The following is a 20,202-nucleotide window of genomic DNA, read 5'->3' as shown; positions in this document are numbered from 1 at the left end:
TTCCCTATTGGCGAGAGTGTGGCGTCAGTGTGGCGAACCAATGGCGACTCAGAAATTGTCACTGTCACACGACGGCACCATGTGACGAAGCGCGTCCGAACCAATTTACCCGAAATGACTCGCGTTCCCCACCCTTTCAAGCGTGTATGCGGTACAGTGACTTTTGGCTCGAACTAGACAGTGTTCGCCATGGAGGACGACGAAGTCAACGATGAAATGCTCCTTGCGCAACTCGAGGACAGCGATGAAGACGAGATAGACTGGGAAGAGGTCGACGTTACGGTCCCTCAAGCTTCAACAGCACCGACTGCTCCACACGATTCGGCGGACATCCATCTCGATGTTGAGGAGGGCCCTTCGACGCTATCAAGACCGGACATTGAGATTACACTGAGCAAGAGGACTGACAAGAAGGGAGACGCAGCAAAGTGAGTACATTGGTTTCAGCTTTGTCAAGCGTGAGTGCATAGGAGTAGGAGGATTATGGGCATTGAGCTGAAATTGCATAGGAAGAAAACTACAGGGATCTCTCATGCAGAACGCCTGACGCGGATAGACTGTCATAAAATCCATACAGTCGCTCTTCTCGTCAATGCGCGCATTCGAAACCGATGGCTTAACGACCAGCTCTTACAGGTCGGTCTGAACGTACTCTCCCAACTGCACGACCCATCCAACCCAGGTTCTATGCGCTCATCTAGACACTCACACTTCATCTTGTCATGTTTCTAACAGGCCCGCCTTCTCTCACTCACACCTTTAAGACTCCAGAACGAATTTGCCAAGATCCACAGGTCACGCATCCCCGAAGCTCCCAAACGTGGTCATCTCTTCCAACTCGCCATCACCCGCCTCGCAGAATGGTGGGCCAACGATTTCTTCGAGGTAGATCCCGAAGGACATCTTCGTAGTCGCACGTTCGACGAAATTCAGACCCGTCTCTCCGTGAAAGGTCTCCTGCCTTCTCAGCCTTTCGTATCGACCTCACCATTCAAGGTGGACCGGAAGGGGAAAGGCAAAGCATATCAAGGGCCGGTTGAACTTGATGTAGAAGCATGGCAGGACGGAGAGGATGAGGACGAGTGGGAGGTGGTCAGGAGCGAGAAGAGTCTGATGAAGCGTGCGTTGCAGCGGTACGGGAGCCGGGACGTGAGTGCGCAATTGTTCACAGCGTTATGCAGAGCACTTGGGATCCCTGCGAGATTGGTGGTCAGTTTGCAGAGCGTACCGTGGCAAGCGGGTGTAGGCAAGCCTAAGTCTAAGCCGAAACCGAAGACGAAGGGGAAGGGGAAGGATAGGGCTTCGGTGGATGGTGAAGAAGATGGAGAGGAAGATGGAGATATGGAGGAGGTTGATATTCCTTCGACTGGTGGGTACTTCCCAGGAGATGGTCAAACGCTTGATGGGGGTAGCAGCAGCCCGGCAGCCAATGGTAAAGGGAAGGGTAAGGAGAAAGCGAAGCCGGTAATTAGGCTAAGAAAGTCGAAGAGCAAGGGCCAGACATTAGCTTCATCCCAACCGCCTAGTGCGTTTCTCTCTTTCTATCTATTCAATGAGTCTTCTACTGACTTTTTACATCTCTTGCCACAGAGCCTCCAGATCCAACGCGTACCCCACCCATCTTCTGGATCGAAGTCTTCTCTCGTGCAGATGCACGCTGGCTCCCCGTAGACCCTATCCGCGCCATAATCAATAAACGCAAGCTCTTTGATCCTGGTCATCCTAGTGCCCTCACGGCTAGGGGCCCTGGCCGCCGACAAACGCGGGTCGACAATCGGATGTCCTACGTGGTAGCTTTCGAAGAGGATAGTTATGCGAGGGATTTGACGCCTCGGTATGCGAGGGAGTACGGCGCGAAGGTCGCGAAGGCGCAGGTGGGCGGGAAGGGGCGGAAGGAGTGGTGGGAGAGGGTGTTAGGTACGGTGACGAGGCCGTACAGACTGGTGCGTTGGCTGACATGTGGGCTTTGGGCTGATGTGCGGAAGACGCTGAGCCTGTTTGATCGTTTGGGGCATAGCATCGAGATGACCTCGAAGATGAAGAACTTACTGCTAACCAGATCACGGAGGGTATGCCCACGACAATGTCCGGCTTTAAGGACCATCCACTGTAAAGCATAGTGCATTCTCCATCCGTGGTATAGCAGCACTCATCGCTATTGCTTCTGCAGCTACGTCCTCTCCCGCCATCTCCTTCGCGATCAAGAGATCCGCGCCAACGCACCCGAGCTAGGCAAATTCAGAGGCGAACCCGTCTATCCCCGCTCGGCTGTCCTCTCGCTCAAAACTGCGGAGAACTGGATGCGGAAAGGACGTGTGGTACGCGAAGGAGAGCAGCCGATGAAATGGGTGAAACAAAGGGCGTCCACGATCGGTCGGAAGAGGGAATTGGAGGTGTTGAGAGAGGCTGGGGCTGCGGACGGGAAGGGGGAAGGGGAGGAAGTCATGCAGGGTTTATATGCGGAGAGGCAGACCGAAGTGTATGTTCCTGAGCCTGTAGTTGATGTGAGTTCTCTTCGAGTAAGGCAAGTGTGGGTGAGTCGCTGATGCTGAAGGGTCGTTTTACAGGGACGCGTGCCGAAGAACGACTTCGGAAATATCGACCTGTATACGTCGAGCATGCTACCCGCAGGAGCGGCCCATTTGCCTCGTGAGTAGCCTCCGCTATTTTCTGCACGTTATCTCTCATGACGGCCCTCGAAACATTCACAGACAAGGGCATCGCAAAGGTCGCTCGTCAGCTAGGATTTGACTATGCCGAAGCAGTCGTGAGTAATCTCTCTTGTCCTAGACCTTTCTTTTGAGTAGCGATAGCTGAATGCACGTCGTTTCCACAGACGGGCTTCGAGTTCAAGAAGCGGCGCGCTTTCCCGGTTCTTACTGGAATCGTCGTCGCAGTAGAGAACGAAGAAGCCATTCTAGAGGCGTATTGGGAGCAGGAACACAACGCTGCAGAAAGGGAGAAGACCAAACGACAGGATGCGGTCATCAAGCGCTGGACCCGCCTGATCCAAGGCTTGCGGATACGAAAGCGATTGCAGGAGCAATATGCAGGTCGTGCTGATAATCCCTTGGCCAACGGGGATGATTTTGGTGGTGCTAGTAAGAATGTTGGGGATAATTCGGTTGAACAGGTATAGCGCTAATCCTAGCCAGAGTCCTCTTCTCTGTTCCTGACCATATATTCATTCACAACTTCAGGCCGGCGGCTTCATCACAGGAGCAGACGATGTCGTTCAGCCATACCTCTTACCAAAGTATCAACACGCAATCTTCCAGTCTACACCAAACACTCCAAAATCTGTCCCGGGAACGAGTACCGCTCCTTCCATCGCAGCGGACCAAGATCGTTCAGATTCAATCGGTCTCGAGCGGCCAAGCGACGGTTATGAACTCACCGAAGGTCTGGAGGAAGATGAAGATGAAGATGACATGATGGAGGTGATACCAGTACCAGCGCCACCGAGAGGCGCACCGAAGACGATGGCTGAGTTGGCTGCTGGTGACCTTTCTTTGCGGTCTTCGCCACTGGATGAGCTACCAGTCTCGGCGGCTATCGCACCATCGAAAGATGTAGTGGACGAGGGCGACGATGACGCCGGATATCAACCATCTCCGGCTTCGGTCTCAACGAAACCACTCGCACGGAGGACCCTTCGGAAAACCAACGGAACTGCCAACACAATTTCGGCTTCGACAAATTCAAAACCGAAACCAAAACCAAAGCCTACGCCCCGAACAGCCACGAAGGCTAAGGCCGTCGCTGGTCGGAAACGAGGAAGAGGCGCAAGAGCTCGTTCTGATGACGAGTCTGAAGATGGAGAGGAGCATGAAGAGGACGCCATCGCCCAACCATCACCGGCTAAGCGTCGAAAGGCTGCACAACCCCCGGTAGTGAAGTCAGATAGGGTGCTGAGGACCCGTAAAGGGAAGGATGCGTCGAAGGTACAGGAGGAGCAGGAGCGAGAAGAAGTGGTTAGGGAGGCGATTGGAGAGTCCGATTGAAGCTGCTCTTTGGGAACAGACGGGACGATTGTTCCACATTGTTATTTGGCTGCTCGACCGCCACACCGCTGCCTCGGACGGTATTTTATTCGTCTCATTTAATGGATGTATCACTTTCATCGGGTTTCTTGTACAATTATGGATCTGTACTCTATACCGCCACGCACACGAATTCGATGTTAGCGGATAATGAATAGCATCTAGAAAACGACTCACCTGTGTATCATCTCCTGTTGACAATGGTGTGATAATCTGCTGTTCTGTCTCTGGGATGGCGGCGGGGGTAGCACCATCCTTCTGAGCCTCGGTCGTCGCTTGTACTTGTTCTACAATCGCAGGAAGGAGGACAGCGAAAGTGAGGTAAGAAGTATGCCCGCGGACCTCCGACATGACTTTAGCCAGGAACTGTGTCGTCGGCTCCGTCGTATCCTCGGCCTCGAGGAGAGTTGTCGGTACAGTCGTGGGCGAGTCCATCTTAACGTCCGTATCCCCTTGTCCGATGGCGAGTGTAGAAGATGGCAGTTGGCCCTGCACAGATGAGTTCGCGACGACATCAGCTGCGGGCTCATTGTCTGTCTTCACCCGTTTGGTGCCCTTCTCCTTGCCGTCAGCGTCATCGTCATCGTCAGCTGCAGGCTTTCCCTCCTCGTCTTCACCGCCATTCGCGACTTCCGAGCGTTTTCGTTTTTCGACCGTCCGTGAGCGGGAGGCCGCGATCTGTCGGATCCGTTTCTCTTCACGGCGTTTTTCGGATTGTTTGAGTTTCTGGGAGACAGCGCTGATAGGCTGGAGGGTCGGGACTTGGCTGACTTCGTATGGCCGAAGGAGAGTTTCGTACATCGTGATATCTGAGGATAGCAAGTATCAGCATCAATCTCAGGTCGAGATGGGTGGGGACGGGTGTTTGGGTGGCGGAGTAGTTTTGCGCCCTCATGGGGCGTACCTGTGAAATTTGCCTCGTTGAGTGCGCTCACTGTCCGTAGGACTTGCTCCATGCATGGGCTGAAACAGCATATTCGTGTGATGCGGTCTTTCTGGTATATTCCGACAATATGAGCATTGTTTGTCTCCAGTATGTAGTGGAGAAGGGATTGCCTACTCTGAGTGCTTTCTTTGCGTGCTCTATGGCTTCCCAAGGGGCAGGCAGGTCGAGGAAGACTATAACGGCGTAATTGGGTAATTAGTATGTTGCTTAAGGAGAGACCGGCTCCGTATAACGGCCACGCACTAGCATCCGCTTCGTCGGTCACCGTGAAACCATCTTTGCAGACATTGCGGTGAGTGAGAGTGACCGTATCCGACATTCCGTGGCGAGTAAACTCTTCCCTACAAGGAGGGGATAAAAACAGACATGAATTATGCCACAACAGTCAATGGAGGTGGCTTCACGGAGAAACATGGCAGTGTAGGGAAGAGGCGAGATGGGTTCAAAGTACCGACATACCTCGCCTTGTTTGCTCTCGCTTCATGGAATTCATACGACCACAGCTTTCCAGAAGACCCAATCGTTCTTGCCACTGAATGCGAGAAGGACCCGGAGCCGGTGCCTTCGCACATTGCAAGAAGGTTAGTACGTACACGTGTTCAGCATAAAAAGGGACCATGAGATAGAAGGCTGTACAGCGTGTGCCCTGGAGTCAATGATGCGCAGTGGATGCAGCCAGTAGAAGCAGATGAACGGGAAGAAGGAGGTCGCAAGGAGCTCAAGAAGAGTTATTTTTGGGAGAGATTCAGCGACTAGTGAGTGAATCTCGCTGCAGACCGTCGGCTGATAGAGTCCACAGAACTTCCAGTCCTCAGTATGACAAGGAACCTCTATGACTGAGAGCACCGTGGGTCGAATACGGTGACCAGAAGCCGTTGAACTCGAGACACGAAGGCCAATAGACTGAGGCTATCTGGTAAGTGCAGGACATGTTTGTGACTAACCTGCTTCGATAACGACACTGCCAGGATGGATGTTGAGCCATGAAGTGATGAATGCTATATCTGCGATGTAGAGAATCTGGGTGCGGTGGGGTAACGCCAGAGTCCACAACTCGGGTGTGGGCCGCAGGATATGAATGAATCCTTTGCCAGTGCGAGAGGCGATTTTGGAGCCATAAGGCAGCCCAACTAGGTCTGCGTGGCGATAGTTCCCGAACTTGCTGTTGAACTCCTTTCCGGGAGTTATGGTGAGAGGCTGTATCTGTTCTCGTGTCTACACTTTTCGTTCAGTACATTCCAATGCAATTGAACGTAATTTGAGAACACCTACGAGCCATGCGATGACCACATCTCCAGCCGCTATCGTAGGGGCAGAGGACCACATATTGACTAGCGAATAGAATATCAGAAGAGTAGATATGTTGTAGTCTATTCAGAAAAGATCCTGTGAGAACGTTCAGCGACCTGTACGGTAATAATTGCAAGGCGCCGCGGCCCACGGCTTGGCGATATTTGTAACTTAGAGGCATATGATGTATGAGATCCAGCGGTGGAAGCGAATCTGGGCGCTGCTTACCGTACAGATGTGGCAGGATCTCGGCGAATTTTTACGCTTCGGGTGTGAAGGCCCAGAAAGCGGCTGGAAATCCGGGATTGTGTGGGGGTGAAGAGAGAGCAAAGTGCCAAACTCCGCGCGTACGGAGGATGACCGGCCGCTGCCGAGGGGAGCGAGGTGAGCGTCAACTCGGTCGTTCGCATCTTGTCCAGAGTCGGCCAGATGTCTGCGAGCGCACGCCTTGCTCACCCTGGACGTCCTCAGTCGCTCTCCCCATCGCAAGCCCCGTCGTACAGCCAGCACACGCTCTCCAAGCTCGCTCAATCTTTATCCTGCTGATATAACCGACGCTCTTCCCCCTTCGAACTGCTCTGGGCCAGCCGCAGACCATATTCAATCCGTCTTCTGCCACGCCCTTCCGTTCTTCGTGTCCATTTCTTTTACTAGGTTTGCCAAGCGATGGACTCTCCCAGCGTTTCCTTCAGTGCGTTTCTAGGCCATATATTTTCCACGATATAAACTGACCCCAGGCGCCTTTAGTCGGGATCGTGGATTTCTCAGAGAATGTGCGCTCACACTCCGCCTCTGTCGATGACTCTCTGTCTTACTTCTACGTTCAACACAGGCGACATGGGTATTTCTTACAGAATCTGTCAGTGACCTCCTCGGTAAGCGCCCATAGTATCATCCTTTCACCCCTTTCTTTGCTCACATAGTATCCGAGCAGGTTATGAGCCACATGAGCTCGTCGGTACACCGTCTCTCGACCTCGTTCACCCGGATGAATTCTCTCGTGTAAAACATATGCACTAGTATGTCATGGGAGTGAGGATATCTCCTACTCGTTTCCGATTCTCACTCGTGCTTCAGCGACACCATACGACAAGACAAAGCGGCCGTTCTCGCCTACCTCCGCATGAAGCATAAGGACCCATACAAAGGTTACATCCTTTGTGCAATCGTGAGTATCTGGCCGATGCCTCCCCTACGTCGCCCTGATGAATGCTTACCTCGTACCGTCAGTCTCGAACTGTAGCCTATAACGTCCTCGTGGGTAGCGTCTCATTTGCCTCCATGGGGCCCAAGGCGATGCACAATGCATCCACGGCGCAGGAGGTCACCGTCATCACCCCTTCAGCTGCCAATTTCGAGTTCAGGGTGAGTGGCGCTCCGGCATTCAGTTCTTGCCCCTTATTACACTATTTATTTACCTACAATACACGACAGCGGTGGAATGATCCCTCGCCGATGCCACCTAGCACAATCGCTGTCCCGTTGTCGTCGGGTGCGGTAGGCCCGGAAGGCTCCGTCACAACCACCACCAAGATCAGCAATGTCCGCGCCAACGCCACAAATCCCGTGGACGAAACAGATGAGCTGGCAGAGAGAGTGGAGAAAGTTATCACCTTCGATCCGTTACCGAAGCAATCCATCCGCACCGCCTTCATTCTTGACAGGTTCTCGCTAAGTTGCCCCATCATCTACTGCTCCAATGACACCTTCCTGCCCACTACAACCGTAATGGGTCGTAGCTTCTTCGATTTCGTGGCCAAAAAAGACGAAGACCTGGTCCGGAGTTGGATAGATGCTGTCAAAGGATGGGGTGTCAACGAACGAGGGCAGCCAAGCGATGGAGGGTTCGGATTTGGCAAATTTCAACTATATCGACAGGGTAGGGACTCTAGGTTAGTGTTTCCCGTTGGCGCACCTCATGCTGAACATGCACTGATTTGACACCGCACGCCACCCTCATACCCCCTCTATAGCGAACGGCAAGCTGATCCTCCTCCGGCGAGGCAACGGCACCGGGACGCCGGAGGTCCAGGATCGTCGACGCGCACGCACGGCTCGCATAGTGCCGCGCCCTCGTCTGCTACCTCCCGAGTACGTCGCCGCCTGCCATCCTCCACGGAGGAGTCGGAAATGGCCGTCGATGCCATTTTCTCCGCCCATTCGGACGGATTGATGGTCATCCTACGGCATGCCTCACCAGTCCCCCCGAGCTCAACTCCAGTGGTGCTGCCATCCACGTCTGGCGGCGCATAAGGTCTACTGGGCGGTTTATGTATCATAGTCTGCTGGATTCGTGTTTGTGTTTGTGTTTGGCTTTTTGCATTTTGGTACCTTGGTGTGCTCGTGGTTCCGTCGTCGATTGTTTTATTCGTTTGTAGCTAGTTCGCCCAGGCTCTTCTCGTTGTTGTTCGTCCTGTCAGCTCTGTCTTTGAAATACCCACCCCCACCCCCTTGTTCCCCTTGTTGACGCGGTATATATACCTACGTATACGTGTACTCACAAGAAACGTATCGGCTGTTCCTGTATGGATGCATCTGTCCGGAGATCGTTCTTGCCTGTTGTTTTGGAAATGTAGACATCGGTCGCGTTTGGTCTGGTATAGTACTCTGCTGAAAGTCATCGGCTACTCGTGGGCCCACGGCGCATTCTCCGAATCGATGCTCTTGAGCGTAATTTCGAGTAGAAGCATACTACTGCGATGCTCACACACACCGTTTTGGCCGATATAGGAATGACAAGTTATCGCCCTGCATCTTGCTCAAGCTCTGTATCACGCATACGCTCTACAAGATACATATGGCCGATGGTCCTCGGACCAGTTCATATTTTTGGTGTATGTAGCCCACCACAGATAAGGATATTATGTATTGTCCCTCATGGGGCAGCTGCCTCATGATATCACCTTCCCTTCCTTCCCTCACCATGACCTAGAAGCCAACCTGCTGCCGAACAGCATCCTCCTACGTGCGCACCAGCAAATAGAGTTTACTGCAACGAGAGTCCCCATGCCCGCAGTCTCGCCACTGTGGCCTTCCCAGGGGTATTTCATCGTACGAACTTGCAGCCTAGGAAGGAGGCCGTCTTCCTGGGAATCCGTTCAAGTTCGTAAGATATCAAACAGGAATTACTTACTCACCCCGGGAAGGCGCGCTTACCGAGGGAAGCTTACATCAATGCCAACGGTGATGGCAGAACTTGCCCAGGAGAAAAATGAGAGTGATGTCTTTATGTACTTGAGCACTGCGGCAACGCCCAGTTTGGGCAGGTAAAAGGTCCGCCGAATCGAGTGTGCGCTTCTTGTGTCGTGGCACGATATCGACATGCAGTATGCGTGTGCTTGATGCTGGAGCGTTCAGCGTTGCTGAGAGCGTCAATTGACGGAAAAAGAGAGTCATTGTCACCGGACAAGGTTTTGAGCTCCTTTGGGGGTCAGGAAGATCTCGGTGGTACAGCAGGCTGGGTCATTTCTTTGCCCGCCAACTCGAGAATGTTTGGAGCCGAGCGTGAGGGGTTTGTTACGATTTTGACTGCAGTTCCGTTGAATCTGATCTAAGCGCTGGACGGACGCTGTTGGACCCGCAGTGAGGTGTCGTCGCCGTTCACCGGGATTGCGAGCGCTTGCCTATGAGTCCATAGCTGGGTATGTTACCGTATGTATACAAGATGATTCAGAAGGAACGTTGACGCTTGAAGAATAATCGCAGAAAGATTGTCAGATATAGAACCGTCTTTAACTATAGGGCGCTTGTGCGGGATCATATCCCATGGAGGATTTCGACAAGTCCTCACGGTGGGAAGAGTTCAAGAGAGAATTCGAACTCCGTGCAAAGGTTATTTTTGTAACCGTTTACTTCGGCTCGCTGACCTGCGGGTTATCTTATCTAACAAAAGATCGCTGTCCAACTTTGTGGCGAGCGGCCAATATTCGCGGATACTCCTTGTTCTCGAACCACCACCAGTGCCTGTTCTCTCCTCCCGTTCTTATATCATGTCGACCTCTCCAGCCGATGCTCTTATCACCTCTACCGACCCTCTTCATGCAAGAGCCCATCTCCCTTGTCAGGTTCTCTTCGCCGCCACTGACCATCAGACTTAGCCCGCGAACCTGATCCCCGAACTCTGTAGAGGATTTTATCACCTTGGTTGGGTAACGGGTACTGGTGGCGGGATCACTATCCGATATGGGTGTGTTCTATATCTTCTACCATTCCGTCCGTATTTTTACGACGACCCTGCGTTTCAGTGATAAGGTATACATTGCGCCCTCGGGTGTCCAAAAAGAGCGCATCGAACCTACGCATATCTTCGTCCTTCCATACCCACAAACGCTCACTACAACCGGGGACAAAATCTTCCTGCGCAAACCCACAGTCAACCTCAAAGAATCTGCCTGCACCCCGTTGTTTTGGAATGCCTTCGATTTGAGGGACGCAGGGAGCTGTATACATACCCACTCTCAAAACGCGGTTATGGCGACATTGATGTGGTCAGGTGATGTATTCACCATCTCGCACCAGGTTTGTGTTCTTTTGCGTACGAGGGTTCTGCGTAGCGTGCTCACTACCACGTTTGTATATATGTCCGCTAAACTTGGTCTTCTGCGATGTAGGAGGTAGGTCTTCTTGCGAACCTCCGAGGAAGGTTCGTCCAGTTCTGATGTCGGCCAATAGATGATCAAAGGTGTCCGTATCGGTGGAACCGGAAAAGCGCTCTCCTATCTCGATACGCTTGTCGTTCCTATCATAGAGAACACTCCAAACGAGGAAGATCTCAAGGATAGCATGGCTGAAGCCATGGTCAAGTATCCGGAGGCCGCTGGCATCCTTGTTCGTAGACATGGCGTCTATGTTTGGGGTACGTTGCACATGCAAGAATGACATTCTCACTATGTCTCTGGTGGATCTAATCTCTCCAACTTTAGGGAGCGACTGGGAGAAGGCGAAAACGCAGACTGAGGTCAGTATCCTGATGAATTGTCTGCCATTTGCTATTCAAGTTCTAACGTCTTCTACAGTGCCTCGACTACTTGTTCGAGCTTGCAGTCAAGTTGCGTCTGGCTGGTATACCGACTGGACCTAAGTCGGCGTGATCATCGTTACATGTATTTGCTAGAGCCGTATGAATAGGTAGATGCGGAAGAGTGTATGTTCTGGTGGTGTATCTAGAGACCAGAGTCGGAGAAGTCCCATCACATTGTAGCTACCATACCGGAATACGGAGCCTACGTGCTACTTGCATCACTGATGCTACAGTACTGTTGATCTTTTTGTACCCAAAGACATGGCGTGGTGTGTAGAAGAACGGGGGGGAAACTACCGATGATTGGGCCACTTGGGTGGCACTCCACGTGGCCCACAGTCATGTGATTGTCGCGACGCGGTGTCTGTCTGCTGTCGCCGCCGGCAAGTTCGTCTTAGGCGTTTCTTCCGCCCTTTCACCACCATCGAATCCGTCTTTGAAGGCCTACTACGCATATATCAAGCTTATTCTGTCACATTTCAATAATATCGTTTTGAACTCTTGGACAACCCACTTGTGCGGCTTCGTATGGCCGACGACGGTAGTGATTTGACCGGCAAATTCACTCTCGACGATTGTCTACAGTGAGTCCACAGAGCTTGCAGGGTTTGGCTCAAAGTATCTTGACTTATCCCTTGTCGGGACATAGTGTTCTGAAAGATGGTAAGCTGGACCAGTGTACCAGGGATTCTGGTTCTCACTCATACTGAATGCTGAATCGCCTGCGCCACAGTCTTCGGCCATGAGGATTACAAGGGCAAACAGAAGGAGATATTTGAGGCTGCTGCGTCAGGTCAGTCACCCTAGTCCAGCCCTTGGTTCATGTGCACTGACAGTAAAATCCTCTGAAGGACGAGATGTCCTCGTGGTGGCACCTACTGGCATGGGGAAGGTATATTTCTCTGTGCATATGACCGATTGTTATGACCCTATCCCTGATTCGTATTCTCCAGAGCATCTGCTTCCAAGTCCCAGCACTAGCCCAGGATGTAAGAGTGGTCTTCCATTCAATTTACTGGCCGCTGACCGCTGACCCTATTTTATTTGTAGGAAGGTCTTACTATCGTTGTATCCCCGCTACTCGGTATGAATGTCATTTCGATGCATGCTTGGCCACAGTCTAACTAGATCCATCTCGTCTCCAAAGCCCTGATCAAGAACCGTGAGCCTTTCAAAGACCTAACATCCTACTGGTGACTCACCTCGTCGTTGCAGAGGTCGCACGGCTGCGCCAGAACCATGTCCGTGTGGCAGCATTATCCTCGGATGTCTCTCGGCTAGAGCAGGATGAGGTTAGCACTACCTACATCTCAAACTCGGATCGCTCGTCTCTTGCTGACGCGCGAACGTAATGAAGATCAAAGAGGATTTGTCGTCTGGGGAGCCTTCCAACAGGTTGCTTTACAGTGAGTGAAGTCTCACTTGTCTCATCGTCCGAGGTATCTGAGCGATACATCAACCAGTTACACCGGAGAGACTTAGTACCGGAGAGATCCACAGACTGTTAACTGTTGTGTACGAGGCGAATAATTTGAACCGCTTGGTCGTAGACGAGGTGAGCTTGGATGTCACTCTTGCATATGGTCCTTCCTCATCATAGTTCTCTTGCGTGCCACAGGCCCATTGTATCTCGGTAGAAATCTCTATCTAAGTAAGGTGTAATAGTGGTGTTTAACAAATTGCGACAAACCTTACAGGAATGGGGACACGACTTCCGAGCAGAATATCGCCAGCTTGGGGCATTTCGCAGGAAGTTTCCGGGCGTACCCATCATGGCACTCACTGCCAGTGCCACACCGACGTATGTCCCTTCATAGATTTTCCTCTTACTCTGCTCATCGCATGATAATTCTTAGGGTTCAGGATGACATTATTAAGAGCTTGAGAATGTCTGAGGATCATTGCAAGCTCGTACATCCGTTCAACAGGTCGAACCTCTTCTACGAAGTAAGTCCTAACTTATGTTCCCCTTCGCCGTGAATTCAGACTTAGACTTGTGGCTCATCGGTGATCGTCTCGGCTCATTCTCATAGGTTAGATATCACGCTTCGAATGATACGATGGTTCAGATGGAAGATGTCTTCAGCTACATCAGCAGCCTACATCGACGACGCAATAGGCCATCGTCTGGGATCGTATATTGCCGCACTCGTGCTACTTGCAACGAACTATCACACTTCCTACGAGGAAGAGGGCTGAATTCGAAGCCTTATCATAAGGGGATCAAGTATGTCTTGATTTATGCTCAAGCCACTGCATATCGAGTCTAGAGGGTTTGCTGAGCACAATTTCCTAGACCCGATGCCCTTGACAAGACTTTGACGGATTGGCTCAAGGGCGGAGACGGTGAAGAAGGTATAGATATCGTAAGTCACGGTCGATGTGGTTGTCACCCCTTCGTAGCTCACCTATCGACTCATTGGCAGGTCTGTGCCACAATTGCTTTCGGAATGGGTGAGTGAAGGTCATTCTCTCTGGTCTTCAAGCCTGACACTGCACGATGATAGGCATTGATAAGAGTGACGTTCGGTACATCCCTGCATACAAGTTGTTAATTTGTATGTGCAATACTGATTGATTGGTCTTTATATAGGTATATCATTCACTTTGACCTGCCCAAGAGCTTCGAAGGTAAGTATTGTTATCCCCTCAAATGAGCATAGACTGATCAAAACTGCAGGGTATTACCAAGAAACAGGTAAGCCTGGGCACTCGATATGATGTTCTGTTCGGTTTGCTCATCACTCTTGCAGGACGAGCGGGAAGAGACGATTTGGTATGTGAGAAGAGCTTCACCCTCACTTCCTCTATACTTACTACCCTTGGCACTGTACAGGCCGCGAAATGCGTCCTTTATTTCTGTGAGTATATCGATGTCTCTAGTGAGGACAAATCACTGACAGCCTCTTAGCCAGAGAGGACGCGCTCCGTGTGAAAAGTCTTGTGGCAAAGTCCCAGAGCGTTCGTCAAATCACGGCAGAATCTGCCCACGCTCCTCCTCCGAGTCAACGGGCCGTCAATAGTCTGGGCTCCGTATGTTGTCCCACAACTCCCTTTGAAGATGTAACAGTATACTAACTTGATACCGCAGCTAATCAAGTTCGCCGAGAACGTTGATATCTGTCGACATCTGGTGAATTCTGTCGCTTCTGGTGGCTCCCGTTCAAAGACTGACTCAGAGCTGTGTAGTTGATATGCAGATATTTTGGCGAAGTCATCGACGCGAACGATACCGAGCTTGTGAAGACCTTCTGCGATGGAATGTGTGACGTACGTGCATTCCCCTCTCCAATCTGATCCTTGCGTTTAGCTGTTGATCTCTCGGTTTCTTCTTTTCAAAGGTGTGTAAATACCCCGAGAAGACAAAGAAGCGACGGGAGGCTCTCTCTTCACACGAACAAGTCGCCACACAATCGGCCAAACTCCTCCGCCACTCAGTCGAAGAAGACGATTCCTATCCCGTACATCGAGTTCGAGCTCTTCGGGCTGTCCCACCACCGCTACTACCAAACGCAGCAGCATCTGGGTCGAAACCCCTACGGTCCGAATCGAAAGACACCACTAAACACTCTAGTGCAAAGAATTACCCTTCTGTACCGAGCGCAGGGTCGACGATTCTCTCGTACGGTGCGAAGACGAACTACGTGGGCCCAGGCATATTACGCTCCCGTGCCCAGGGATTGAAGCGGACTGCTAGCGGGTCTTCCAACTCCACTGCGACGGGGAGCGAAGGTGATCCGGCCAAGCGGCAAAAGATCGACTACTCTGCGGCTACAAATGGTGCCAGTACGTTATGTTCATTCACGAGTTACAAGCTGATATTTACTGGCCACCGAATAGGGCCATCTTTGAGAAAGCCAAAGCAGGCTGCCACGGGGTTCAAAGTGCCTTTCAAGACCCCTTTCAAGACACCTAGCGAAGCGGCCGGGTCTGACCCACCCGATCATGCAGACGAAACCCTCGATACAATCAAGCAAGAGCCGGACGCTGCCAAAGTCCAGACTGATGAGGAGGCCTCTCCACGACGGCGAAGTAAGCGAAGAGATAGTAGTCGGGCTTCGTTAACAGAGGACGCGGCTCCAAGCTGTAAGTCCGATGCCTAGCTTTCGTTCACACGTTGGAAGGTCTCTAACATTTGATGTAGCGTCGCCCATCAAGCTACCCGACGACGAGGTCGATTTGGATGTATCATTCTCGCAGAAGATTCCCGTACGTCAACCAGCCTATCTCGATGTTGTGAGACCGACTAATCTTCCTTGGTGAAGAAATCTCTTCGGGATGAGACATTCACCTCGATACGTCGTGCATTGCACAAGGCCTTTGCCAAAGCGGAATTGTGGGAGAAGCTCAGAATGAAGACCGCTAAGGAGACGAGAAGGTACATCTCAACAAAATCGATGGGACTGAGTTAATCTCGATTCTTTGACGTACTAGGAACGCTGTACTTTCGGATGCTGCCCAAGAGCTAGAGTTTCAAGTGCATTCGTTCAGCACCACGAAAGAGGGATATCAGACCCGTGCACGGTCGCAAGTCGCCACTGTGAAGCAGCTGGTGCAAGTGGATGCTTGGTCTGCCAGCGGTGGTGAGGATTTTGAAGACGCGAGGGATGTGGTGGCGATGCTTCGTAGGACGTGCAAGTCCTCGAAGTCTTCGGGTAAGTGATGGATCAAGTACTCTTATCCTGTATATATATGACTATACCCAGTGCTCCAAGTGTATTTATATTGTATCCATGGAATACTATCTTTTTACACGGCAAGGCTGCTCACGCAGTCGTAACTCAGCTGGGTGAACAGATTCGACGACTTTATTTAGGGCAGAGTGAGCTGAGCATCAGACAGTCCATGTGCGGATGCCCTCCTCTGCTCTGCCCATCGGCGCATCGTGTAGAGTAGGTCGGCCGCGTCCTCGATGAAAGTCAAAGATCGCAGAGCTCCCAGCAAAAGTTTTTCCTGCCATTGATAAGGTCAAGGTCAGTATCGCCCGCCTATTGTGCAAAAAGTGGCACAACCCACCATTCTCTTCTCCGCACCGATTACAGATTACCACGATGGTTCTATCGGGCTCCGATTGACCTTGCATCTGCTCCGGTGCATTCACTGACGTTGACTCCGTCCAGAATGGTCGTAACCTAGCTGCCCAATAATTCACAGTCGACCACGACGGCTCCTCAGCGTCTTCCTCGTCTCCGTCGCCTGGATCCAACCAGGCGTTCAACAGGATGAGAACGTTGACCCTGTTGGTCGTGCAGTACTCTGCTACTTCGTATGGACCATCCTCGAGTCGCCAATCGTTGGGAGGGAAAGGGTTTAGGTCCATGCAGATGGCCGTGCTCAACGTGTTCAATGGCACAGGGAGCCTGTACGAGACGAAGCCGGAACCTTGTCAGGATGAAGAACGTTAGCTACTTCATATTTGATTAGATAGGTAATAGAAACACAACTACCTTCTTTTGCCCATGTTCGATCAGTCTCGAAGAGATTCGTCTTGCGATAGTTCCCGATTGGCTGGCCATCAGGACCATAGAGCAGCGCGCTATTCGCTCCAACAATGTCGACGTCGTTTCCCTTATCGTCCTTCCGCTTGCCAACCTCGTGTGTTTCAAGTTTCTCGGGATAGCCTGCGGTGACATGGCAATTCAGCTGTTGTGCAAGCTGCGAGCAGAACGTCGAGGTGGGCCCGGAATACGGCTTCTCTAGGAAAGGGGAGATAGCTGTGGCACCGGAGAAGTTGTATCCTGTGAAGCAGTCGTAGTAAGGATAAGAAAGAGAAGCAGGCACTGCATGATAAAGTAGACTGGGCCTACCAGTTAGGATCATCTCAGGAAGGCAAAGCAGGTCCAGTGAGTGCGGTTGAATTCTGGATAGTTTTGTAAGCTTCAAGCAAGGGACCACCTTGGCGTCGGCCCTGAAGACGAGTGAGTCCAGGGCCATGCTCACCGTGCACATAGCAGGCGAGCCTTCTCTATATTGTGTTGAACCTGCCCGATCTTCAGTTCCGATAATGATATCATCGATATTTCCATCAGCAAATGCACAAAGCGTTCAGACAACACGATCTTACTTCAGGGGCAAACTGCACGACACCGATCCGGAGCCTTGGGGTATCTCTCTCCGGCATTAGCTTAAGAACAGAGGGGGGGATAAGAGGACGATAGCTATAGTGTCGCGATGATCGACGCGCCAGCCTACCAAGGAGGCTGGTGCTGTGCGCGGGGTTGAATTTGAACTTCAAGATGAGTAACCAGCCGAAAAGGCTTTACTAGTATCCGGTAGATAAGTATACCGGATGTAGCAAGGATGCAGCCGCCACACGAAATTGTTGCCTGGTTTCAATAACAAGACACCCGCAGCAAAAGTATACGCAGGTTCAGTTAGAGTACTGTGGTAAGTTAGCCCGACTCTCAAGATAAGTAGATGATGTTCGCCTAATGAGGCCTATGCCTTACGTAAACACACTCGGACACACAACTCGGAGCTCGGGAGTGGCAGTGAACCGGGGCCGAGTGACTCGCCGGCAAGCGACACTCTTATTTGGATGTATTTGTACCTGGAAAAGCGAGAAGACACGCGGAGAGCACGACGCGGGCAGCACGTACAAAGCTCGTAGCTAGCAACCTCCTCCGCGCCCATTGTCATCATGACCACTGGCCATTAGTTTTCCTTGTCAATTAGTTTGGCTTTTTGCGCCATCATGGCCATTCCCGGCTCATGTTCAAGTTCCGAGTCTCGATGCTACTGTAAAGACTCGGAAGAAGTCTTTGTCTTCTGGCAGTTGCTCAAGGCCCCCTGATTTTTTTCTGCAGTTCGACCATCGAGGAGATAATGCGGCAGGTCTGCATCGCTTTGTAGATTCCGCAGTCATGGCCTGTCTCGGCGGAATCCTCTAGTGGGCCACGCGAAGCATCGCCGAAAAAGGAACAAGCGTTTGTTCTAGGCCAGGATTGCCAATACGGAAACTCACAAAGCTATTGCCCTTTGTGTAAGGTCACGCAGATCTCGCATTGTCTGGGTATGCCGATCGGTCTCAAGACGTCTTTGCAGCCTACTACTATGATAACAATCCACTGGCACTATGGGTCGACGGACCTCGTGTTGCTTGGGCCTTTTTGTGGAATCATATATATAAAGGCCCATGGATAGCTGCTCCCTCTATCCATCGCTCCTGCACAACTCCATTCTCTTGTACGTCTCAATTGAGCTCTCTGCCGGTCTTCATACTCATATCTTTTTCGTCTGTAGGGCCACTTTTCCCATCGCGACTTCTCACACCCCCCTCCGAAAAGACATAAAATATCATACTGTGCGTCTTCCTACGTTAATATTTCCTCATCCTATACTAGTAGCTGACAGCACGTACGGACGACAGTGCCCGTCATGCCAGCCCGCATAGCGACCGGTCTCGTTGTCTTTGAAAGCACAAACACGAGAACCAAAACGCCATTCGAATTCGCAATCATCTGGGGAGACAGCTCGATACCGAAGACTCCAGACGAAACCTTACACCTCGGCGTGAAATCGTTGTTCCTCCGCGTGGGCGCTGTCTGCGAGGTTCTCTTTCTAGCCAACGAGCCTGGAAGGACGACGCCTCAGCGGGCATATTGCGTGGTTGATGGCAAGCAAGGACGTTTCGAGTGGTTCGGTGAAGCACGACCTCCTCCAGGGTATGGTACCGTCCTTGGGATCTATACGGCTCGTACTATGGACGTGGAAAGCACCAAAGAGGTGCACGACAAGCTCCTTACGCAAGCCGCCGAGCCACTCACGTTGAAGATCACGTCGCTCAAGTGGGCCCTCAGGACCATAATAAGATCAGATTTCTTTGACAGGATCTTCATGCCGTGGCTTCCGCGGCCGCGCAATTATCAAACAGGTGATAAATCGCTAGTTTCTTGGATCGAATATATGGAGGATTTCGCTACTGATATCAAGAGGGACTTCTATCAGAATGGACAGGGAGTCGTGAGCGTTTATGTGGCAAACACTGAGGGACCATCCTCAGACGGCGCGGAGAGGGCGGGTAATGTCTGCGTGAGTTATGTGAATCGGTCTGTCGGTGGAGTTCAGATGGAAAGGGTCCGTCTTTCCCGTGTCCCGCGTACACCTAGGGGTTATTAGTGTTTGTTTTTCTTATTCTTCGTAGCTCTTAAATTTCGTTCAAGCGAATCTTTTCTGTGCCGTTCAATTTGTACTCTATAATTAGCTAAAATCATACTACGTTGGTCTGCATTTCGGTGGGATCCTAGAATGAGCCCTGTTTTGTTCGGTCGCGAGGGTGCTGTAAGAGAGCAAGGCCAAGATCTCCGTTTATGGATCAATGTCTGGGGGGATGCACAATCCTTTCGCGCGGTGCATATGCGGGTTAGAGCTCTGCAGGTACCGAGCCACGAGAGAACGTACTGTCTTGCGACAGACCTGCACTATCTCTTTAACACAACATTGACGTGCGAGGATGCTCTCACGCTTTGGCTTCACCCGCGGCCCTGACCCATAGGAAATCTCATAAAAAAGTCGAACCACGAAACTCAAAATTCCCCTATGGAGTTCCGTCTGCTCGTACCTCAGCTCTGCTATGGGCGTTTGCCGACTGTACTCGCGTCACACACGAGTAAACTTCTTCGATTTGAAAGTGGGTGCATGGGGATACGAGGACTGTGAATGGATATGATACGAGGAGAGATAACGATGTCATGATTTCCCCCTCGGCTGTGGGTGCGCGGTTCTCCGGTTCCTGCTTATGGGTCCTTGTGGATCCTTGCAAACCTGCTAGTGCTCAAGATCGTCTTACTCTGATTCGCAGAGCACTCCCGCTTCCCTCGCAGTCGCATCTAACCGGCGCGAGTCACACATTCAAACCATGATAACACCTTTACAACATGTTCGAGCTCGAGCATAGACCACCA

The 20,202-nt window shown here is 51.6% G+C and overlaps 5 protein-coding genes across 5 annotated transcripts; all 5 read left to right on the top strand.

The window, feature by feature from the left end:
- The first annotated feature begins 150 nt into the window (after positions 1 to 150).
- STEHIDRAFT_97903 (Rad4-domain-containing protein) lies at positions 151 to 6,326 on the top strand. Its single transcript, XM_007304652.1, has 17 exons — positions 151 to 428; positions 510 to 636; positions 736 to 1,525; positions 1,591 to 1,943; positions 2,018 to 2,109; positions 2,171 to 2,504; positions 2,568 to 2,649; positions 2,712 to 2,767; positions 2,837 to 3,133; positions 3,201 to 4,155; positions 4,221 to 4,852; positions 4,948 to 5,038; positions 5,104 to 5,162; positions 5,233 to 5,330; positions 5,449 to 5,551; positions 5,934 to 6,204; positions 6,262 to 6,326. The coding sequence occupies exons 1-10, from the start codon at positions 190 to 192 to the stop codon at positions 4,002 to 4,004; spliced, it is 3,174 nt and encodes a 1,057-aa protein (XP_007304714.1). The 5' UTR covers positions 151 to 189; the 3' UTR covers positions 4,005 to 4,155; positions 4,221 to 4,852; positions 4,948 to 5,038; positions 5,104 to 5,162; positions 5,233 to 5,330; positions 5,449 to 5,551; positions 5,934 to 6,204; positions 6,262 to 6,326.
- Positions 6,327 to 6,703: 377 nt separating this feature from the next.
- Positions 6,704 to 8,887, top strand: STEHIDRAFT_168836 (uncharacterized protein). The gene is made up of 8 exons (XM_007304651.1): positions 6,704 to 6,970; positions 7,027 to 7,052; positions 7,112 to 7,154; positions 7,214 to 7,298; positions 7,357 to 7,447; positions 7,510 to 7,644; positions 7,714 to 8,171; positions 8,253 to 8,887. Exons 1-8 carry the CDS (start codon positions 6,946 to 6,948, stop codon positions 8,530 to 8,532), a joined length of 1,143 nt encoding a protein of 380 aa, XP_007304713.1. The 5' UTR covers positions 6,704 to 6,945; the 3' UTR covers positions 8,533 to 8,887.
- Positions 8,888 to 10,247: 1,360 nt separating this feature from the next.
- On the top strand, positions 10,248 to 11,576 carry STEHIDRAFT_79739 (Methylthioribulose-1-phosphate dehydratase). Its single transcript, XM_007304596.1, has 6 exons — positions 10,248 to 10,319; positions 10,377 to 10,465; positions 10,524 to 10,798; positions 10,949 to 11,134; positions 11,202 to 11,236; positions 11,295 to 11,576. The coding sequence occupies exons 1-6, from the start codon at positions 10,269 to 10,271 to the stop codon at positions 11,367 to 11,369; spliced, it is 711 nt and encodes a 236-aa protein (XP_007304658.1). The 5' UTR covers positions 10,248 to 10,268; the 3' UTR covers positions 11,370 to 11,576.
- A 251-nt stretch (positions 11,577 to 11,827) lies between these two features.
- Positions 11,828 to 17,410, top strand: STEHIDRAFT_168834 (ATP-dependent DNA helicase; the record flags this gene model as incomplete). Its single annotated transcript, XM_007304650.1, has 34 exons — positions 11,828 to 11,883; positions 11,949 to 11,962; positions 12,033 to 12,092; positions 12,151 to 12,191; positions 12,253 to 12,288; positions 12,350 to 12,383; positions 12,447 to 12,461; positions 12,515 to 12,591; positions 12,657 to 12,705; positions 12,763 to 12,854; positions 12,918 to 12,932; positions 12,997 to 13,100; positions 13,156 to 13,246; positions 13,333 to 13,526; positions 13,596 to 13,665; positions 13,726 to 13,753; positions 13,807 to 13,828; positions 13,893 to 13,930; positions 13,980 to 13,997; positions 14,053 to 14,075; positions 14,136 to 14,160; positions 14,211 to 14,332; positions 14,391 to 14,432; positions 14,489 to 14,569; positions 14,641 to 15,085; positions 15,140 to 15,385; positions 15,444 to 15,508; positions 15,565 to 15,677; positions 15,734 to 16,252; positions 16,316 to 16,684; positions 16,750 to 17,037; positions 17,107 to 17,159; positions 17,240 to 17,289; positions 17,364 to 17,410. The coding sequence occupies 29 exons, from the start codon at positions 11,828 to 11,830 to the stop codon at positions 15,960 to 15,962; spliced, it is 2,445 nt and encodes an 814-aa protein (XP_007304712.1). The 3' UTR covers positions 15,963 to 16,252; positions 16,316 to 16,684; positions 16,750 to 17,037; positions 17,107 to 17,159; positions 17,240 to 17,289; positions 17,364 to 17,410.
- A 1,266-nt stretch (positions 17,411 to 18,676) lies between these two features.
- On the top strand, positions 18,677 to 19,550 carry STEHIDRAFT_111381 (uncharacterized protein; the record flags this gene model as incomplete). The annotated part of the gene is made up of 2 exons (XM_007304649.1): positions 18,677 to 19,330; positions 19,503 to 19,550. The coding sequence occupies 2 exons, from the start codon at positions 18,677 to 18,679 to the stop codon at positions 19,548 to 19,550; spliced, it is 702 nt and encodes a 233-aa protein (XP_007304711.1).
- Between the last annotated feature and the right edge of the window lie 652 nt (positions 19,551 to 20,202).

This window comes from Stereum hirsutum, assembly GCF_000264905.1.
Source record: "Stereum hirsutum FP-91666 SS1 unplaced genomic scaffold STEHIscaffold_8, whole genome shotgun sequence".
In the NCBI taxonomy this organism is placed as follows: Eukaryota; Fungi; Basidiomycota; class Agaricomycetes; order Russulales; family Stereaceae; genus Stereum; species Stereum hirsutum.
Note: the sequence above shows the minus strand (reverse complement) of the source record. Positions and strands in the feature narration are given on the sequence as shown.